This window comes from Podarcis raffonei, chromosome 9, assembly GCF_027172205.1.
Source record: "Podarcis raffonei isolate rPodRaf1 chromosome 9, rPodRaf1.pri, whole genome shotgun sequence".
Classification (NCBI taxonomy): Eukaryota; Metazoa; Chordata; class Lepidosauria; order Squamata; family Lacertidae; genus Podarcis; species Podarcis raffonei.
In genome coordinates, this window is record NC_070610.1 from 5161235 (window position 1) to 5181050 (window position 19816).

Consider the following 19816-nt stretch of genomic DNA (forward strand, 5'->3'; position numbering starts at 1 on the left):
GCGCCCTCCGCCGGGCGAGCTGGAAGTGCCTTCGAAGCAACAGCGCCGCGCTCGCGAGGCTGCGGGACAGAAAGCGGGGCGGGGTCTCAGCGCTGCCCAGTTAGAAGTGGGAGGGCCTTCGGTCCCACTCTCTTTTGCGATTGGCCCTCGCCGATTTCCTCCCCGCAGACTGGCGAAACGCCTCCTTCGAGCGTGTGGCAGCGCCGCTTGAGCAGGAAGTGGGCGCGGCGATCCCTTTCCCCACCCCTGCTCCGATTGGTGGCTTCGGCTGTCCATCCAGGGAGGCGGGGCGGTGGGCTCGCCTGCGGAACGGGAAGCTGTCAGCGCTTGTGCCGGGATCGCCGAGCGAGGAGCTTCCGCGCCGCCGCCGCCGGGGATGATGGGAGGCTCTCAAGATGGCGCCGGCGCGTCGGTGGCGGACTGAGCGCGCCGTCTCCCTCCTCTAGGCCGCTCTGGCGCTGTGAGCGGCTGGCCGCGACGGCTCTTGCGGAGCCGAGTCCCCCGAGGGCGGGCGAGGGAGTTTGGCCGGCCGGGCGGCCAGCAGCCGGACTCGGAGTTGGCTCTTCCCTCCGCGCGCCTCTGTGAGGGCGAAGGGGGGCATGGCCACCATGGAGAAGCTGATGAAGGCCTTCGAGTCCCTCCGCTCCTTCCAGCAGCAACAGGGCCCCGCTGCCTCGGCGGCAGCAACACCAGGCACGGCACCACCCGCCGCCTCAGCCGCCGCCACGGTCGCCGCCGCCGCCCCCGGGGAGCCGCCTCACAGACCGTGAGTTGTGAAGGGAGGCCGGAGCGGGCGGGCGGGCGGCGGGCGAGAAAGCGGCCGCAGGGCCCGCGCTCGGGAGAGGCGGGGAGGTGGGAGCGGTGGACGCCGGAGCGCCGTTTGCTCTTGGACGTCATCCGCGTCCCCCGCAGGCTAGTGTAGCCTGGAAGGAGCAAAGCACGGCAGCTACATCGCGGAAACCAGCCTCTTAAAATCGAGGAAATGTAATCTTAAGGGCCTCAAGTCCAACGGGCATAGGGGTTTTCACTTATTGTTGTTATATTTACTCAATTTGTATACCCCCTTTCATTTGAAGTTCATGGTTCACAAGATAAAAATACAAGTTGAGAACACGAAATGCATAGTAAAAACAAACTCATGACCCCTCCCCCCGCCCCACAAACACATTTAAAAGGACATTGTATGTCAATCAGTCAAAAGGCCTGGTAAGTTTTCACCAGTCGCCAGACAAACCTCCCTGCAGAGAGCCACCACAGAAAAGGTCTGCTCTCATGTTGCCACCCTCTGGATCTCTTGTGGGCCTCAGATGATGATCATAGGGTCTGAATTGGTTCATATGGGGAGAGACAGTCCTTGAGGCATTGCGGTCCTGAGCCATTTAATGCCTTAGAGGTAGAACCAGCACTTTGAATCAGGCTAAATAAGTTAAACAATTTAAGATGTAACACTGGACAAGTAACACCGACTGGCTTAACTGAGAAACAGACTGACAGACAAACTGCAGACCAACAGACTACTGAGCTGACATGCATTAATCACAGCTATTGTCAGGGTACTGGGCTGTTACTGTAGCAACTGGCTTGGTTGACCATGCACTTGCAATTAAATTATCTATGGGATGATTTACACGCATGAATGAGAATAACCCATTTTCTCATGTACACGCAGCTGTAACCTCTCTGCTAGTTTTCCTCGGCCAAAAAGGGCAAGGGTCCAGAGCACAAGTCTGATCCAAGCACTTTGTCCACATCCTTGACCTGAAGCCTTACCAACTGAAACTCATACAACATAACTCCTCCCACATAGGCACATTAAAACCAAGGCAAGGTGGAAAATGCATTAAAAGCATCCCCGCCAAAGGCCACAAATAGCCTATTTTTTGCACCATAACACTCACTTTTTTCCTCCTAGAAAGTAAGGGGAAATGTCTGTGCGTGTTATGGAGGGAATGCCTACGGATGGCGGGGGGATCTGCTGCAGTCGTGAGCAGAGGATCCATGGTTCCCCTTACTTCCCTCCTCCGTGGCTCGCTTTGAAACAGCAAAGCGGGATAAGAGCCGCTGAGTGGGGAGGAGAGAGGGACAGTGAGCCTGCTTCTTTAAAGGAGCAAAGCTCCTTCTTTAAAGGAGTAAGCGGCTCCTGTCTGGTTGGTTCCTTTAAAGCAAACAGGCTCTCTGTCCCTCTCTCCTCCCCACTCAGCTCGCTACATAGCAGCAAAGTTTTTCAGCTCACTAAGCTGGGGATGAGCGGGGAGGAGGGAGAAAAGCAGAGCCTGCTTGCTTTAAAGGATCAAAGCGGGAGAGGAGAGGAGCCTTCTCCCCTTATACGCCTCTTCTGCATTATTAGCAGCATCCTTCTCCACACACCCCACGCGTGCTCCTTGTCCCTTGAGTGCTTTTCCTTCCCTCCCCACTTAAAATGTGGTTACAAAGCACGGATCCACATGGATCCTCAGGATTTTTGCACTGGGTCACCCCAAATTCACCATCAGATCACATAGCATGTCCATGGCTACATCTTGCACCAAAAAAATCACGCACCCACTGTTGCCTGGAGCCACAGTGGTGCAAAAACGTGGTTACAAAGCACGGATCCACATGGATCCTCAGGATTTTTGCATTGGGCTACTCCAAACTCACTGTCAGATCACATGTCTGTGGCCACAGCATGAACCACAAAAATCATACATCCACTGTTTCGTTTAGAATATTTTTTTTCTTGTTTTCCTCCTCTAAAAACTATGTGCGTGTTATGGTCGGGTGCGTGTTATCGAGCGAAAAATACGGTAAATGCCTTTCTTTGGTTGTAGAAAAAAGTTTTTGCATGGCACCTTGATGCAAATCCTTTTGAGTTCAGTATGACTTGCTTCTTGAATAAGCATCATTATGATAGCACTGCAAAGTTCTTCTAATTTGTTGCCTTGGGAGAACAATGCTCCTTTTCTGTCCAAAGGTTCTTGTCTAAATTATAAGTTCTTAAATTTCCCCCACTGCCTCACCCCATTTCTAAAGAAGGAAATGTTTTCCAGAGTTGGAAACCGAGATCAGTAAAATAGCATGAGAAATGCCCACTGTTTGGTGGGTTAAAACGTTTTCCAATACAGCACATGTTGCAAGGCAACCTGAGAGAAAAACCATTCGTCTTTATTCTTCTGTTTTCCTTCACCAAATTGACTGTGGTAGACCTCCTGGAGAGAAACTGGGCATTTTCCAGAGAGGGGAGGAACCTGTTGCTACCAAGGAGGAAGCAGGTGCATTTATGGAATGCTGCTGAAAGTTAAAGCTATAAAAACTCTGACCCTTGCCATACTACTTTCTACACTGAGATTAGTTTTGACATTCTAGTCCTTGTTTTCTTTACTACAGCTACGGCCCTGAGTAAAGTTAACAGGCTTTGCTATCCTTGCAGATAATTCTACTTGAAATAATAAAAAAGCAGCTGTTAAAAAGCTTACATATCTGACTGCCAGGAGTTGATGGTTACTTGTTGCAAGTGACTCAAGAAAAGGGAGCTAGTTACACATTTCTTTTAATGTGTTCCAGCTGAAAACGGGTGTAACTCAATGCTGAAAGGCAGTTCCCATGTACTATATATAATGCATAGGTCTGCCCTGTATGCTTTCTTAGGTCATCTAATATCCCTGCTTGTTGCCTCCACTCAAGCTCCATTCTATTTCCTGTCTCTGGCCCTATACCTAGGAAAATCCAGTTGTCATTCTGTCTTCTTTGCTTCAAGCCCTTCTTAAAAACCCCTTAGTGATTTTGGAAACATTAAGTGTGCATACATACTTCTAAACATTTATTTGTTTAAATATTTATAATCCTCACTTTCGTGAAGTATGTCAAAATGGTATGCAACATACACAATATAATAAAATCAGTAAGGGTATCCATGAGAACATAATTTAAAACATCAGTAGATACAGGTTGGTTAAAAAGAGAAATTCATATTGTGAAGGCCTGTGTAAACAATAGAATTTGCAGAAGATGTCTGAAAGAAGCAAGGATTATTCCTGCTGAACCTGTGCTAGTAGGGAGCTCTGCAAGCCAGGGCCTGCCTCTCTAAAGGCTCAGTCGCTAGCTAAGGCTAACTGAACCCCAGAGATGTGGGGAACAATAAATAAAGTAAGGTAAAGGGACCTCTGACCATTAGGTCCAGTTGTGGCCGACTCTGGGGTTGCGGTGCTCATCTCGCTTTACTGGCTGCGGGAGCCTGCGTACAGCTTCCGGGTCATGTGGCCAGCATGACTAAGCCGCTTCTGGCAAACCAGAGCAGCGAACGGAAACGCTGTTTACCTTCCCGCTGAAGCGGTACCTATTTATTTACTTGCACTCTGACGTGCTTTCAAACTGCTAGGTTGGCAGGAGCAGGGACCAACAATGGGAGCTCACCCTGTCGCGGGGATTCGAACCGCCGACCTTCTGATCGGCAAGTCCTAGGCTCTGTGGTTTAACCCACAGCGCCACCCGCGTCCCATAAAGTACAGTGGTGCTTCGCAAGACGAACGCCTCGCAAAACGAAAAACTCGCAAGACGAAAGAGTTTTCCGTTTTTGAGTCGTTCCGCAAGATGAATTTCTCTATGGGCTTGCTTCGCAAGAAGAAAGCCCATAGGGAAATCTCCGGGGACCTCTTTTAAATGCTGGCGGTGGGGAGCAAAGCCTTTCGCCCCCCTCCGGCCTTCAGAAGAGGTCCAGGAAGGCCGGCGGGGGCCGAAAGGCTGCGCTTTCCTGCTATCCCGGACCGCTTTTAAAATGCTGGCCGTCGGGAGCAAAGACTTTCGCCCTCCGCCGGCCTTCAGAAGAGGTCCTGGACCTCTTCTGAAGGCCGGCGGGGGGCAAAAGTCTTTGCTCCCCCCCCCCCGCCTGCCTTCCTGGGATAGCGGAGAAGCACAGCGCGTTTCTCCGCTATCCCAGACGGCTTTTGAAGGCAGGCAGGGGGGAGCAAAGACTTTCGCCCACCGCCTGCCTTCAGAAGACCTCCGCTGTCCCGGGGGCTTTTAAAAAGCTGGGGGTCGGCAGCGAAGGCTTCGCTGCCGCCCGCCAGCATTTTAAAATCGCCCCGGGACAGCGGAGAAGTCTCTGCTGTCCCGGGGGCTTTTAAAATGCTGGCGGTCGGCAGCAAAGCCCTCCTGTCCCCGGAGCTTGCGGGGTGGGAGGTGGGGAGAAGGGCTTTTCTTCCCACCGCCAGCCTTCAGAACAGCCTTCAGAAGAGGTCGGGGGACAGACTGTCCCCGGACCTGGTCTGAAGGCGGTTTCCATAGGAACGCATTGATTGATTTTCAATGCATTCCTATGGGAAACGGTGCTTCGCAAGACGAAAAACTCGCAAGAAGAAAAAACTTGCGGAACGAATTAATTTCGTCTTGCGAGGCACCACTGTATTATGTGTTAAAGTTTGCCATCTTTCTGCTTGTGATTTATAATCTTGGTCTTATTCCTACTCTTTAAGCTGTTCTTTGTTCTAGAATTCTTTGTTAATGTATAGAGCATTTTCAGCTGGGGAACCTCGGGTCCAGGGCCTGAATGTGGCCCTTTATGCCTCTTTAACTGGCCCTTGGGACTCCCTTCAGGCCACACTTCCTCCCCAGTTACCTCCTGGCCCAGCTTTGCAACCTGCTTGACTGGTTTTTCCTAGATGGAATGTGACTTTGAGCTCTGTTCATGCTTCTTGCTTGTCTGACTGGAGGATAAAAAGGTGTATGTATGGAAACTAGTGTAGCGTACAAATGTAAAATTTATGTTTATTCATCTGCCCACTTTTGCCTCTAGTCCTACCACTGTGTGTGGCCCCTGGAAGATTGTCCAGAAGGGCACATGGCTCTTATGTGGGGGAAAACCTGCCCACCCTCAGTGTAGCTGGTGCTTTATAGACTGACCTAAGCAAACATGAGAGGGAGGGTACAGTATGAATAATAACATTTGGGAAGTAACAACCAAAGAGATGGTTAGAGTGGAAATTGCAAGGGTATGAGTGCTACTAATTTCAAATAAATATAGACTGGAAGTCTTGTATGCAGGTGCTGTGCCACTTCTGTGAGTGCATTTGAGCTGCTTCTCAAATTGCTGGACACTTGTATCCATTTTAATATTTTCCTTCTTTTAAAATGTAACAGGTATATAATCTAGAAACATAGAAAGGAGTTCAAAACATAATCTAACATCCCTTGCTTCCAGGGAGATGTGCAGACAAATATTTGTTTGGTTAATCCAAATCAATGTGACAGACACACAAATTCTCATCTTGCTTTCCTGGGACAAAATTTCTTAGCCTCTGCTCTTTCTGCAGTGAGGTCACAGAATTTATGTGGCGTTCTTACCACTCCACTTTCACTTTTCTCATAAAAGCTGTAGTTTTTTGTATACATTCTCATGCTTGCAGCTTTTCTTTGAGTAAAGAGTTTTAGATATGCTCATCAGACCATCACAAAATGAAACTTTAACAGTATGAAAATAGTGCAGGGTATCACCAATAGAAGTTAACTCTGACCCAAATAAAATTACAACTTAAACTTAAAATGCTGAATTTCCATGGCAGCTCGCAGCATGCCCCCTTTTAAAAATATGTATCTCAACAAATATTAGCTTAAGAGATGAAATACTTTTATTCAGATTTTCATAACTTCATGTAAAACCTAAAAAAATAAAAGTGTTAAATTAAATTCTCATTTTTTGGCAACACACTGAATCTCTTAATAATTTTCTCCTCATCAGTTACTGCTAATAGAAAATGCAGTTTTCTGTTATCATTTAAGTAAATACACAAACTCATACGTCAAACCTCCTCATTGCTAGGGCTGGGCAACACCAGGTTTTCAACTCATGATCTAGCACTAGCTAAATATCAGGATATCACAGTATATCACAATATATATCTGTGGTGGAGGAGGGCCTTCCTTGCTGAGCCTCCCTGTGGGGGCAGAGGGTCCCGCCATTCGTCCCTGGCAGAGGGGGCGCCGGGCTTCTCTGCAGCAGCAGGGGGCCTTGACAAGGCTCCTTGCTGCGGTGGATGGCCTTAAAATGTAAGGAAGTAGTAGATTTAATAAAAATATTAAATAAACTTCCATATATTATCTTTAATATATTTTCAACTACTGGTAATTTATGAGTAGCTTAAGTGATTTACTAGTCAAGTTGCACCTGCTTCCCCACTCAGAGATCTAAGTGGAATCTGTGCATGCATAAGCCCCACTGAGTTCAGCCAAACTTCAACTTTCCTAGGAGTAAGCCCCATTAAATTCAGTAGGGCTTGCTTGTGAGTAGACGCTCATTTGCTTTCAAATGATGATGATGTGGTGACATCTTTAAAGCAAATTTACCATGGCATACATTTTTCTGGACTGGAGTCCACTTCATCACATGCAAGTTGGTTGTGGTTAAGAAGAGTCTACTGTTTATGTGGATTTGCAACTAATTGAAGGACTGTACCTAATAAATGCTGACCAATAGCTCCTTCTCCACCTAGAAGTGTGGTGGTGCAGGATTCTGTCCGATATGCTTTTGATATTGTACCTTTATAAATGGCTTTGATGAAGGCGTCAAAGGGATGCTCATAAAAGCTGCAGATCACATAAAATTGGTTGGGATAGGATCCAGGATCTTGCTATGTTGGAAAACTGGGCCAAAACTAACAAAAGAAATTCCAAAAGAAATAAATGTGGGTGGGAAGACTCAGATGCACAGATATAGGATGAGTGACACTACTTATGCAAATTTAAAGTGTGATTCCAGCTTCATGCGCTTGGGAGCTGGCCAGCTGAAATCATACACATTCAAAGTGGAGAGCTAGCCTTAAAAGCTCTTTCTGCTCTGAGTTTCCCTGGTGTGGAGTTTTTTAGCGTTCATATTTTTCTTGCCTACTACTGGGAGGCTTGTTTGAACTTCCCAGAGTTTAGTGAGCAACTTCCAGCTTGCTGGCTAATAATAATAAAAAATAATATGTATACCCTGCCCATCTGGCTGGGCTGTCAGATGGGTATGCTTTTGCAGGAGCAGTACTGGGGTATTAACTATATGTGATTTTGACTTTTCCTGCAATCTTCGGAATGCAATCCTTGCACAAGTTGTGAGTTACATGTTAAAAAGATATGGGCTTTTTAGCAGACTACAAGCTAAACATTAGATGAGTCAGCAGTGTGGTCCATGGCCATCTGTCATGGATGCTGTAGCCAAGATTCCTGCATTGCAGGAAATTGAACTTGATGAGTCTTGGGATTCCTTCCAGTTCTATGATTCTAAGTATAGTGTTTAGATTGCAAGAAGTAATTGAACTGCTCTATTCTTTGTTCAAACCTCACTTGTCACTTAGGTGATGGGTCAGATTTATTTTCTGTTGCTCGAAATGCCAATGGGCTCAAATTACATCGTACCCCCTGCCCTCGCACCTTTGCCAATGCCACCTGCTGGCCTGCCCGAGAGGGAGGGAGTGGGAGGCTGCTGCCATCCACCGAGGATGGAGGAAAGCAGGAAAGTGCCCAAGGAAGGAAGAGGCCATCCTGGTGCATGCCTCCACCTCAGCTGCCAAGTCCACTGGGGGGCGCATCACTTGCCCCACCCTGGGTGCCAGCAACCCACGCTACACCACTGGTTTCTTGCATCAGTAGAAGTTTGCCCTTGATGACCTTTGAGGGCCTTTTCAACTCTGATTCTCTGAAGTGTTCCAACATAACATTCTTTCAGCATAACATTCTAACTGATAGGCCAGATTTCAGAGGTACTTTTTAGGATACCATGCTCCTTTAAACTGTAGATCTGTTTGCCAGATCTGAAGTTCTCTTGTTTTAGACTCATTATGCAATGTAGCTTGAGAAAGGAGAGGAAGCATAAGTTCAGAGTCCTGTTAGACGCATGGAACTAATGGTTCAGTTGAAATAATAGCTATAGTTTTGTTGATATTTAAGTAAGTTTAATGCTGTCTTGGTCAGAATTGAATATTTGCATTTATTTGTTTGTTTGACTTCTATACTGCCCTTCATCATAAGATCTCAGGGTGGTTCACAATATATTTTTGGCTATCTGGCTATGAGTTTTGACTTCAGTGCCATGCATTTTCAGAAAACCTGTAAAACTAAACCCTTTTCTTGCTCAAGCATTTTAGAAAGAAATTTATTGCAATCATTCTATTATTGTTTCTTGACACTTTATTATTATTATTATTATTATTATTATTATTAATTTCTATACCATCCTTGATTTGAGGATCGTACGTTTTGGAATATTGATGAAATATATAAAGTAAGTTTTACATGAAATGTTGTTTTGTGTCTAATATACATTCTCAGGATTCTTAAGTCATTCTTTACCAAATGAATGCATTTAAGAAATAATGTAGTCAAGGTATCAATTCATTGTAACAACAAAATAGAATTTTCTGATATTCACAGGATAGCTCTACTACCTTGACTTTACTGTTGTATAAAGCATATCAAGTGTTAAGATTTGTAATTATACAAAATACCATCTCTTATTTTAGAAAGAAAGAACTTTCCACCACCAAGAAAGATCGAGTGAATCATTGCCTAACAATATGTGAAAATATAGTTGCTCAGTCTTTAAGGTAATCAAGCGTTTTCTGATCTCTGTTTATGCAAATGCTGTTCTGTTTCAGTGATTCAGTGTTTCAATGAGTATATAATATAAAATATTGTACTGTACTTCTGCTGCTGTAATGGTTCATCATGCTTGTATGCAGAACAAGGGAAGTTGCTCTTATGCTCCCATTTCACTGCAGGATGAAATATAAAGGTTGATAATCAGTTCTCAAAATGTGGTCCTTCTACTTGTAAAGGGCTTTATGCTACTCTTGATCAAGGCAGGGAAAGGAGGAACTAGACAAGCAAATAATGGTTTGCTTCTCCTGTGTATGCTACTGTTTGGTGTATTTGTGTGGTTGGGCTTGCTGCCCTGATAAGGAGGAGTTTGTTCAGTATACATAGCTACACCTCTGTCTGCAGTTAGATGCACCCACTTTTAACTGAAGTCCTGCCTATGGTATATGATGCACTGAGCAAATATAAAATAGGGGTGTTTCTAATAGCAATACAGCACTGAAAGCTCTCCAGTCTTTTCTCCTATTTACTGCTCAGAAACAATTGCACTATATTCATTAATAGGGAAAACTGTTTAATATGAAAGCTTCCTCTTGACAAGGTGTGAAACCAATGTCCCCATGAGCAATCTGAAATTCATTTATACAGTATTTATATACCACTTAACCCAGTGGTTCCCAAACCTCTTAGCCACAGGCAGCTTGAAAATTGCTGAGGTCTTGGCAGACCATTTAATACTTTTTCTACTTGTTGTAGCAACTGTCGTGTGCTGTGCTAGATGCTGTATGATTTTTAATTGCATTTTTACTGCTTCTTTTATTTCTTTCATTGTATTTCGCTGTATTACAGTTTGAATTCCCTAGAATTCAAATTGTAAGCGTGCTTCACAGATGTGCTGTGGGGCTTCTAACTGAAGGTTGTAGACCACTAATGGTATGCAGACCACAGTTCGAAAACTAGTAACTTAACCATCTAAGCAGTGCACAGCAAGTATAATACAAAAAGTATAAAATACATTAAAATTACAAATGATGTTGAAAATAAGTTGACCTAAAATGATCAAACTATAAATACAATCAACATTTTTAAAATGTACATTTTAAAATAAAATTACATGCTGAAATATGTGCCCAATAAACATATCTTGCTGGGTTGCTTAAACAAAAATGCTTTCAGCAGGCAAGAAAACTTCAGAAAAAAACTGCAGATCTGTGTTACATACTAAGTTTGGGAACTGTGCATTGGTCTTAGAATTATAGAAAGGACACGGAGGGTCATATAGCCCAACCCCCAGCAATGCAGAGTTAAATATCAAACTGGAAAATAAAACCAGAAAAGGATGGGGAGAGTGCATGGGCCAAATAATCCCTCTGGCTCAATCCTGCTTGTTCCTCAGCCATTGTTTAGATCAGTGTTTGGGAGTTGTTTTGTTGTTGAGGACCATATTCCCTTGGGGTAACTTGCTGGTGGTCACTGGCTAGGACAAGAACCATTCCCACCCTTTATCTCTCACACCTCAGTCCATATGTTCTCTCATGCACTATCCATTATCCATAATTGACCATGCAGTTTTGGCGAGAGCAAGGTGTTCCACTATTCCGCTTTGCTGCTGGCTCCCCCCACCCTTAGGGGTGGAGAGAGGCCAGTGGGAAATCTCTCCGCAAGACCCTACTCTTGCTGAGTTTCAGTGAGAGGGAGGTGTCCCTCCGCTCTGCTTTGCTGCTTCTCCTCAAGGAGAAACCCTTGCAGAGTTTGCAAGGACTTTTCCTTGAGAGGAAGCCCTTGCGGAGCCTCACACCCCCTCCAATTGCAGGGGTGGCAGCAGGGTGTTTCGCCTCAGGTACCAAAGCATCTCAGGCTGCACCTGTTTTTATGACTATTTGTCACAGCTTTTCTGCTATAGTGTGCTTTTGCATCTCCTCCCTCAAACTCTCATGCACCAAAGGATTGCAGTGAAGGAGAGGAGCAAGATCCGAAGGTAGCCAGCATTTGATGAGGAGCCTTTTCAAAATACAGTGGTACCTCGGGTTACATACGCTTCAGGTTACAGACTCCGCTAACCCAGAAATATTGCTTCAAGTTAAGAACTTTGCTTCAGGATGAGAACAGAAATTGTGCTCCGGCAGCACAGCGGCAGCGGGAGGCCCCATCAGCTAAAGTGGTGCTTCAGGTTAAGAACAGTTTCAGGTTAAGTACAGACCTCCGGAACGAATTAAGTACTTAACCCGAGGTACCACTGTACTGGGGAATGTGCTAACTTCGGATTATTGAAGCTGAAAAATAATTCTTATGTTTTCAATTAATTTGGAATTTTATGAACACAGCGTAACTTCCAGGAGTTTAACCTGACAAGTAGAACTTGGCTCATGATAACTTTTCTTTTTTTCATTAAAGAAATTCTCCAGAATTTCAGAAATTGCTGGGCATTGCTATGGAACTTTTCCTACTCTGTAGTGATGATGCCGAGTCAGATGTAAGGATGGTTGCTGATGAATGTCTCAATAAAGTTATAAAAGTAAGTTGCATTTGGTTTTGTGCCCTGTAATTGCTGATAAAATTATTGAATATTACCATTGGGGTTCTGTGACAGATGACTTGGTGGAAAGAGTAGGTTTTTGTAGCATATTAGTATATGAAGTTCTGATGTATGAGTATCATCTCTGTAGATCTAGCAAATTGCTATCTTTGTAGTTGAAGACTTAACTATCATAGCAAGTAAACCTGCAAAGTTTTCAGTGCATTATGTAATCTGTTGAAGCAAGGCATATTTTGCTGATACTAAAAAGATATTATTTTGTTCCTTCTAGGCTTTGATGGATTCTAGTCTTCCTAGGTTACAGTTAGAACTCTACAAGGAGATTAAAAAGGTGAGGGGGGGTTATGTTCTTAATTTGTTTGGATTTATAGTCATACCTTTTTTAACAAGACTTTGTGATTAATCACATAGTAAGTATTTAAACTATTATAACAACGAACACTGATAATAAACACAAAGGTTATTCTTAATCATATTAACAATTTGACATGTTGGGTAAAAGGTTCCTGCATTGCAGGGAACTGGACTAGATGATCCTCGCGGTCCCTTCCAACTCTACAGTTCTATGATTCTTTGAAATGTTGGGCTGTTTGGCAATGATCTTTCTCATCGTTAAAGATGCATTAGGAAGTATACAGGATTTGCCATATATTAATGAAGAGCTGAATTTTTATTAAAGACACTGGTTTGAGAATCTGTAGAAAAGTGATTTCCAGAACTCCACTCCCATATTTCCAAGTGGAACTGTTGTTCTTTTTTAGTCATTGTTCACTCTGATCTTTCCAGTGGCTATACTCATCCAAATACATACAGGCTTGCCCCCCATTTGTGCGTGATCGACTCACGCAGCCACATGTATATGTGGTGCCGGGAAATAAATAAATAATTCAATACTGACCTGAAATGGTGGGAGAGAGCTGGAAAGTCCTTGTGGCTCGTGAGGGCACACTCCCCAGAGCACCAAGTCCAGAAAAAAGACTCCTGATGGCTCTAAAATGGCATGTGGGAGCTCTCACTGCTGTTGTGCTACCTTTCTCAACAGCTGTTGGGTGCAAAGCTGTATTTACTGCAGCAGACCCCCCACTTATGCGTGCAGGAACCCGGAATGTAACCCCTGGGTAAGGGGGGAGTTGCCTCTACACTACTAACATTCTAAAAAGGTAAAGGGACCCCTGACTGTTAGGTCCAGTCGCGGACGACTCTGGGACTCATCTTGGTCTATAGGCCGAGGGAGCCGGGATTTGTCCGCAGACAGCTTCCGGTCATGCGGCCAGCATGACTAAGCCGCTTCTGGCAAACCAGAGCAGCGCATGGAAACACCGTTTACCTTTCCACTGGAGAGGTACCTATTTATCTACTTGGGCTTTAACATGCTTTTGAACTGCTAGATTGGCAGGAGCAGGGACCGAGCAACGGGAGCTCACCCCGTGGCAGGGATTTGAACCGCCGACCTTCCGATCGGCAAGCCCAAAAGCCTCAGTGGTTTAAACCACAGTGCCACCCACATCCCTACTAACATTCTAGTTAAAGGCTATTAATTGTGTGCCTTTAAAAACTCCTCTGAGTTTCTGCTCTGGATTTATCTTTTGTCTAGACTAGACTGTCCATACACATACCTTTTCATACTTTCTTTGTAAAATCAAGACTGAAATCCGTGTGACTGATATATTCTCAATTATTTCTGGATAGAATGGTGCTTCTCGAAGTCTACGTGCTGCTCTTTGGAGGTTTGCTGAACTTGCACATCTTGTTCGACCCCTGAAATGCAGGTGAGGTTGCTTTTCTAGAACAGATTGGAAGTAATAAATGTTTGGGCCATATCTGGCTGCTCCAGATAGGGGTACAGCTGACATACTAGCCTGAGCAGGAAGAAGGCACTCCAGGCCACAGACTCTATCTGTGCCCCCCCAGGCAGAGATAAACCCAGGAAGGTAATAAACCCAGCAGCACCTTCAGCTGCGTATCTGGTCTTTGAAGGGGGAGTGCAACCCCATCCAGGGACAGTTTAATACATCCAGATCAATTGACTTCCCAATCCACAAAATCTCTATTTTACCTAGATTAACGTTCATCTTGTTCTTTTTTATGCATCCCAATACTGCATCTGGGTACATGTTAAAGAGTTCCATAGCCTCCCTGTGGTTCTTAGTTTGAAAAGCGCTAGCACCTGCATGTCGGTGACATTGCTCCACAAGTTTCCAGATGGTTTCTCTCAGAGGCTTTCTACAGAAATTGAAGTTGTACCCCAAAAATCAGTCGATGGAACAGAAGTCACTCAGTACTGCTTTCTGGGACTCTCTGTCTAGGAAGGATCACAGTTACTCTAACACAGTGCTTCCTAAGTCCAGAAGGATGCCCTGGTACATGGTTTCAAGTGCTCTGAAAAGCTCAAGCAGAACCAAGAGAGTTTTTACTCCCACTATCTAGTACAGGCCATCCAGCAGAGCACACAGTGGTTTTTCTACACTTAAAGGTAAAGGTAAAGGTACCCCTGCCCGTACGGGCCAGTCTTGACAGACTCTAGGGTTGTGCACTCATCTCACTCTAGAGGCCGGGAGCCAGCGCTGTCCGCAGACACTTCCGGGTCACGTGGCCAGCGTGACGAAGCTGCTCCGGCGAACCGGCACTAGAGCAGCACACGGAAACGCCGTTTACCTTCCCGCTATAAAGCGGTACCTATTTATCTACTTGCACTTAATTGTGCTTTCGATCTGCTAGGTGGGCAGGAGCTGGGACCGAACGACGGGAGCGCACCCCGCCGCGGGGATTCGAACCGCCGACCATGCGATCGGCAAGTCCTAGGTGCTGAGGTTTTACCCACAGCGCCACCCGCGTCCCGAGTTTTCTACACTTACTGTATTTATTTTATTTATTGGCTAAGCACAGCAGCCGTCTATGCTGGAGTACTTGCTCCCAAGCAGGTCTTGCAGTTCTGCATCATTGGTAGACTTACGTACGGATGTCATGTTGGTGTCTGTGTCAACCTTTACTTGGTGTTACTAACTGAATAGCTATGCTTCAGAAAGTTCAGCTTTTGGGAATGTGTTCTTTGGTGAATTGTGTGGTCCTTTTCAGCAGGTGGCAGGGCCATTCGGGAAGAGAGCCATTGCTTTTTTTACATCCCTGTTTAGGATTTTGTCCTCTGAAGGAGAACGGAATGTTGGATTTATCATGGGTTCTTTTCCTTAAGGGAGAAGAAGGGTATTATGCCTCACCCATTGGTTGGTTCTGCAAAGAAGGCAAGGAAGGGTCTCTTTTTGTACCCTTTGTCCTTCTTCTTTGGTAGCCTCCTATATTCGGGTCATACCACTCCCACCCTATCCCAATTACAGTGTTGTTGGGGTGAAATTCATTTTTTGCTTTTCATCTGGTTAATCCCTGTTGCAATTTTTTTGCTTTTTTAAAATTGAAGTCTGGTGTGCTCTTTAGCTCTGAAGAGAAGGTACATTCGTCATAATTCTAATATTTTTTTCTGTTTAAGGAGAAAAATAGGATTGTGACACATCATGCAAACCTCTCAAGTGCACCAAACCTTTGAATATTATGTTCCAAACCACTGAAGAATATCTCTCTTTTTTCCGTTACAGACCATACTTAGTAAACCTTTTGCCCTGCTTAACACGAGTAAGCAAGCGCTCTGAAGAATCAGTACAAGAAACGCTGGCTGCAGCAATACCAAAAATCATGGCAGCTTTTGGAAATTTTGCAAATGACAATGAAATTAAGGTATAATCATCTAAAATGTTTGCTGTAGTAAATGAAACAAGATTTTGCCCGCTTGTAAATTCACTGTTTAGAAATAGGCAAAATTGTTAGTTTGCAAAGGATTAATAGCAATTTTCTAATCCTAAATGGGGTTTAGTTCTGGAATAAAAGTTCTGGAATCTGGGTAGTATAAAATGAATATTCTGTGGAAATATTTAGAAATCCTCAACTGACAGGATTTAAGTTTTATTTCATGTACATGGCATGGCTTAACTGGCTGGCTCATATGAAATACTAAACCATGGTTTACTGTTATCCATGAGGCTTTGAGCTTGCAAGCTCACATACTCACATACTTCTCCTCCTCTAGCATAGCTGTGAGGAGAAGACCAGAGACTTCCACTTCTGTTTAAGACTAGCCACAGTATAGCATTTGTGTCTGAACCTTAAAGTGTGGATAATCCTTAACTATAGCTAGTAAAAACAATCTAGCTCCATAAAAGATGGTTTCAAGTTGACTTAATTCCACTAACTACAGTTGCAACTAATTGCAATTTGTTGAGGTTTGAACATCAGAGCAAGCTACAGGTAGGAAGAACCACAGGTTTTTCTTGTAACACTAAATTTTAATTTAGAATTGCAGGCAAATGCAACCACTGAATGAACATGGTATATTTCTTTTTCACGCCTGTACACACACAACCATTCAGTCTCCCCCCACAACATACTCGTGCAAGCTGGTAGACCCTACTTCCAGTTCCGTGGTGCAAGAATATTTTGCAGGCTTCCTTATCAAACTCTGTAATGTAATAGCTGCATGTAAACTAAACCACAGAGTAAGGTTTAAGCTGAAGTTAAATCACTAGACCCTTCTAGTATGCTTCTGATAAAGCACTGGGGCCACCTGGAGGGGACCGGCAGCAAGTTATGACTTGTCAAATTGAAGCACTGATACTTGCTTGCCTGTTTTTAGGGCTTTTCTTTGTCTGGTATGCTCAGAAGAAAGCTCTATATTTTTCATTCTTTCCTCTTTAAGATATAAAATAATCAGTAATTTCATTTGTTGGAGGCATTTGTAGTGCAGTTAAAGGTAAAAGTAAAGGGACCCCTGACCGTTAGGTCCAGTCGCGGACGACTGGGGTTGCGGCGCTCATCTCACTTTATTGGCCGAGGGAGCTGGCATACAGCTTCCAGGTCATGTGGCCAGCATGACTAAGCCACTTCTGGCGAACCAGAGCAGTGCACAGAAACGCCATTTACCTTCCCGCCTGAGTGGTACCTATTTATCTACTTGCACTTTGACGTGCTTTTGAACTGCTAGGTTGGCAGGAGCAGGGACCGAGCAACGGGAGCTCACCCCGTCGCGGGGATTCGAACTGCCGACCTTCTGATCAGCAAGTCCTAGGCTCTGTGGTTTAACCCACAGCGCCACCCGCATCCCATTGTAGTGCAGTTAGCACTGACCAAATGCTGCTGTGCAGCACCATGAGGAAATAGGTACATGCTATTACCCTTTGGCAGGATACTTTTGCAGCGCTGCTAGAAGTGCACTGATGAATAGATGGGAGGACATTTGGTGCTATAGAGATGTGATTTCCTTAAGTGCTGTGATTGCAATTTAGGATAAATTTAGCTTATTTTCAGTTTGTATGGTAGATCAATATCATTGTTGCTTCACTGCGAGTTTTTTCTTTGTTATGCACAATCTAGTTTAAAAGTGTAGGTCAATCTCATGCTTAGTCAGTCGTAAAGAACCTAGTAAATGTTGGTGTCATTGAAACATTGATAAAAAATTTATTCATTTTAGGTTTTATTGAAGGCGTTTGTAGCTAACCTTAAATCCAGTTCTCCTACTATTCGTCGAACAGCAGCTGCATCAGCAGTGAGCATCTGCCAGCATTCACGAAGAACACAGTATTTTTATACTTGGCTACTGAATGTATTACTAGGTAAGGGCAATAATATTTTAGGCTTTAATAAAAACTGGGGAAATGTAATGGGGTATTTGTAATGGGGTATTATTGTACTGTATCTCCCATATGATGAGCTGATTCAGACACAATGGCAGCCAAGGTTTGTGCTTCCTCCTTCTTTGTTACTTCTAATTTTGTGGATATATGGAAATCTGAACTGGCCAGCTGGGTAAAAACTGATATAAAATAAAAGCAATTCCATTGCTTGCAACAAAATTGGAAGCTGGAGAAGAAAAAACAGGTTTCTTCATGTAGCACCAAACCATGGCTTGACTTTACTTTTAACTCCAGGGAAGACAAATGAAGGAAAAATATTCTAACTAAATAAAGATGCGTAGAATCATAGAATTGTAAAGTTGGAAGGGACCATGAGGGTCATCTAGTCTAGCCCCCGCAAGAATCTCAACTAAAGCATCAGTGGCAGACAGCCATCCAATCTCTGCTTAGAAATCTCCAATGAAGGGAGTCATCTTTACTAATAAATAACATGTCTTGAAAAGACCATATTTTATGAATCATTCAGTCAGGTTTGTCTTTGAGCAATAAGAAGAGGCCTGTTGGATCAGGCCAAAGGCTGGTCTCACCAAGCTGTTCTTGCAGTAACCAGCTAGATACCTTTGGGAAGTAGGACATGTGTACTACAGGACTTTCCCCATTTGTGCAAATGTTATTTAGAGATATACTGCCTCTGACAGTGGTGTTAGGTCATTCATTAATCCTGATGCATTCTCAACTGGCAAGTATGGAAACTGCAGTACCCGAAGATACAAGCTACCATCTTTCCCCAAAAGTAAGACATCCCCCAAAAATAAGACCTACTTCCAGTTTTGCCTCTCGCTGTAATATAAGGCATCCCTCTGAAAATAAGATCTCCCCGATAATAAGGCCTCCGCCGAACATAAGCCCCCTTCCCCCCGGAATATATGGCCCCCGAAGCTACCGTAAGGTGCCTGACTCCTCTGGACCGTAGCGGCGGGCGCTGCCACGCAGCTCACTGATTAGCCGCAGCGCTGCTGGAGCTGGTCAGGCAGTGCGAGGTCCCTTTAAATCAGAGAGCCCGCGCCGCTGCCAGGACAAGCTGGGAAAATGTAATGGGGAAACTGTAACTGCTGCTCACTCTGTCCTGACGGAGTCTGGCTGACTCACAATTAGACAATAAATGTGTACCGTATTTTTCTTCATGGAAAAATATTACATCCCCTGAAAATAAGACCTAGCACATTTTTGGGAGCAAAAATTAATATAAGACCCTGTCCTATTTTGGGGGAAACGGTATTCTTTGCAACCATGGGCTAGTTCAGATGTTACCAGGCTTTGGTGCATCTCGTGCATGATGGGGTAGCATACTTTGTCAAGAGGGTGCTTGAGAAGCAGTGAGGGTTAATTTAGCATGCACAGAAGTGTAGGCATAAATCTGATTTCCGTAGTCCAGTTTCTTCACACACTGCAGTTATACTAGAATCCAGGGTCAGCACATTGTTAAACTATGGAATTTAAAAACAGGATTGTACAAATTAATGAGGAATAAGGCTATGGTAATGATAGATAGCTCATATACCACTTCCGGGATCAGGGGAAACCTGAATGGGGGTGTCAGTGGGGAACAACAACGGAAGAGGCCTTTTGCTCTTCCTTCTGGCTTTCCTTAGGCACCTGCTTGACTATTGTGGGAAATGTCTCAATTTTTAAACTGTTATGGTTTTTTTGCAGGTTTATTATTTCCCATGGAAAATGAATATCCCAGTGTCTTAATTCTTGGCGTATTGCTCACTTTAAGGTATCTAATACCTTTACTGCAGCAGCAGGTGAAAGATACAAGTCTTAAAGGTAGTTTTGGTGTGATACGGAAAGAAATGGAGATCTCTCCTTCCTTAGATCAACTTATACAGGTAGGAATAAAATGGCAGCTGTTCAGTTGTCATAGTCTTTTACATATTTTACAGAACACTTTAACTTTTACAGTGGTTCTGAAATCTACTGCTTTTGCTTTCTTTAACTATCATGGGCTTGGATTAGGAAATTTTTCATTCTCTTTCATTTATGTAATGCGCAGCCA

At 44.2% G+C, this 19816-nt stretch overlaps 1 protein-coding gene across 4 annotated transcripts in view; it reads left to right on the top strand.

The window, feature by feature from the left end:
* Positions 1-311: 311 nt before the first annotated feature.
* Positions 312-19816, top strand: part of HTT (huntingtin) — a 115047-nt gene continuing 95542 nt past the window's right edge. For 3 of the 4 annotated variants that reach the window (XM_053403374.1, XM_053403376.1, XM_053403375.1), the window contains exons 1-8: positions 314-766; positions 9471-9554; positions 11941-12061; positions 12354-12413; positions 13772-13851; positions 15670-15808; positions 17595-17736; positions 19471-19649. In XM_053403374.1, coding sequence (XP_053259349.1) covers positions 600-766; positions 9471-9554; positions 11941-12061; positions 12354-12413; positions 13772-13851; positions 15670-15808; positions 17595-17736; positions 19471-19649 — 972 coding nt within the window. In that variant the 5' untranslated portion in view covers positions 314-599. Of the gene's footprint in view, positions 767-9470; positions 9555-11940; positions 12062-12353; positions 12414-13771; positions 13852-15669; positions 15809-17594; positions 17737-19470; positions 19650-19816 lie in introns of all 4 variants that reach the window. The other variant, XM_053403377.1, reaches the window with a different exon arrangement.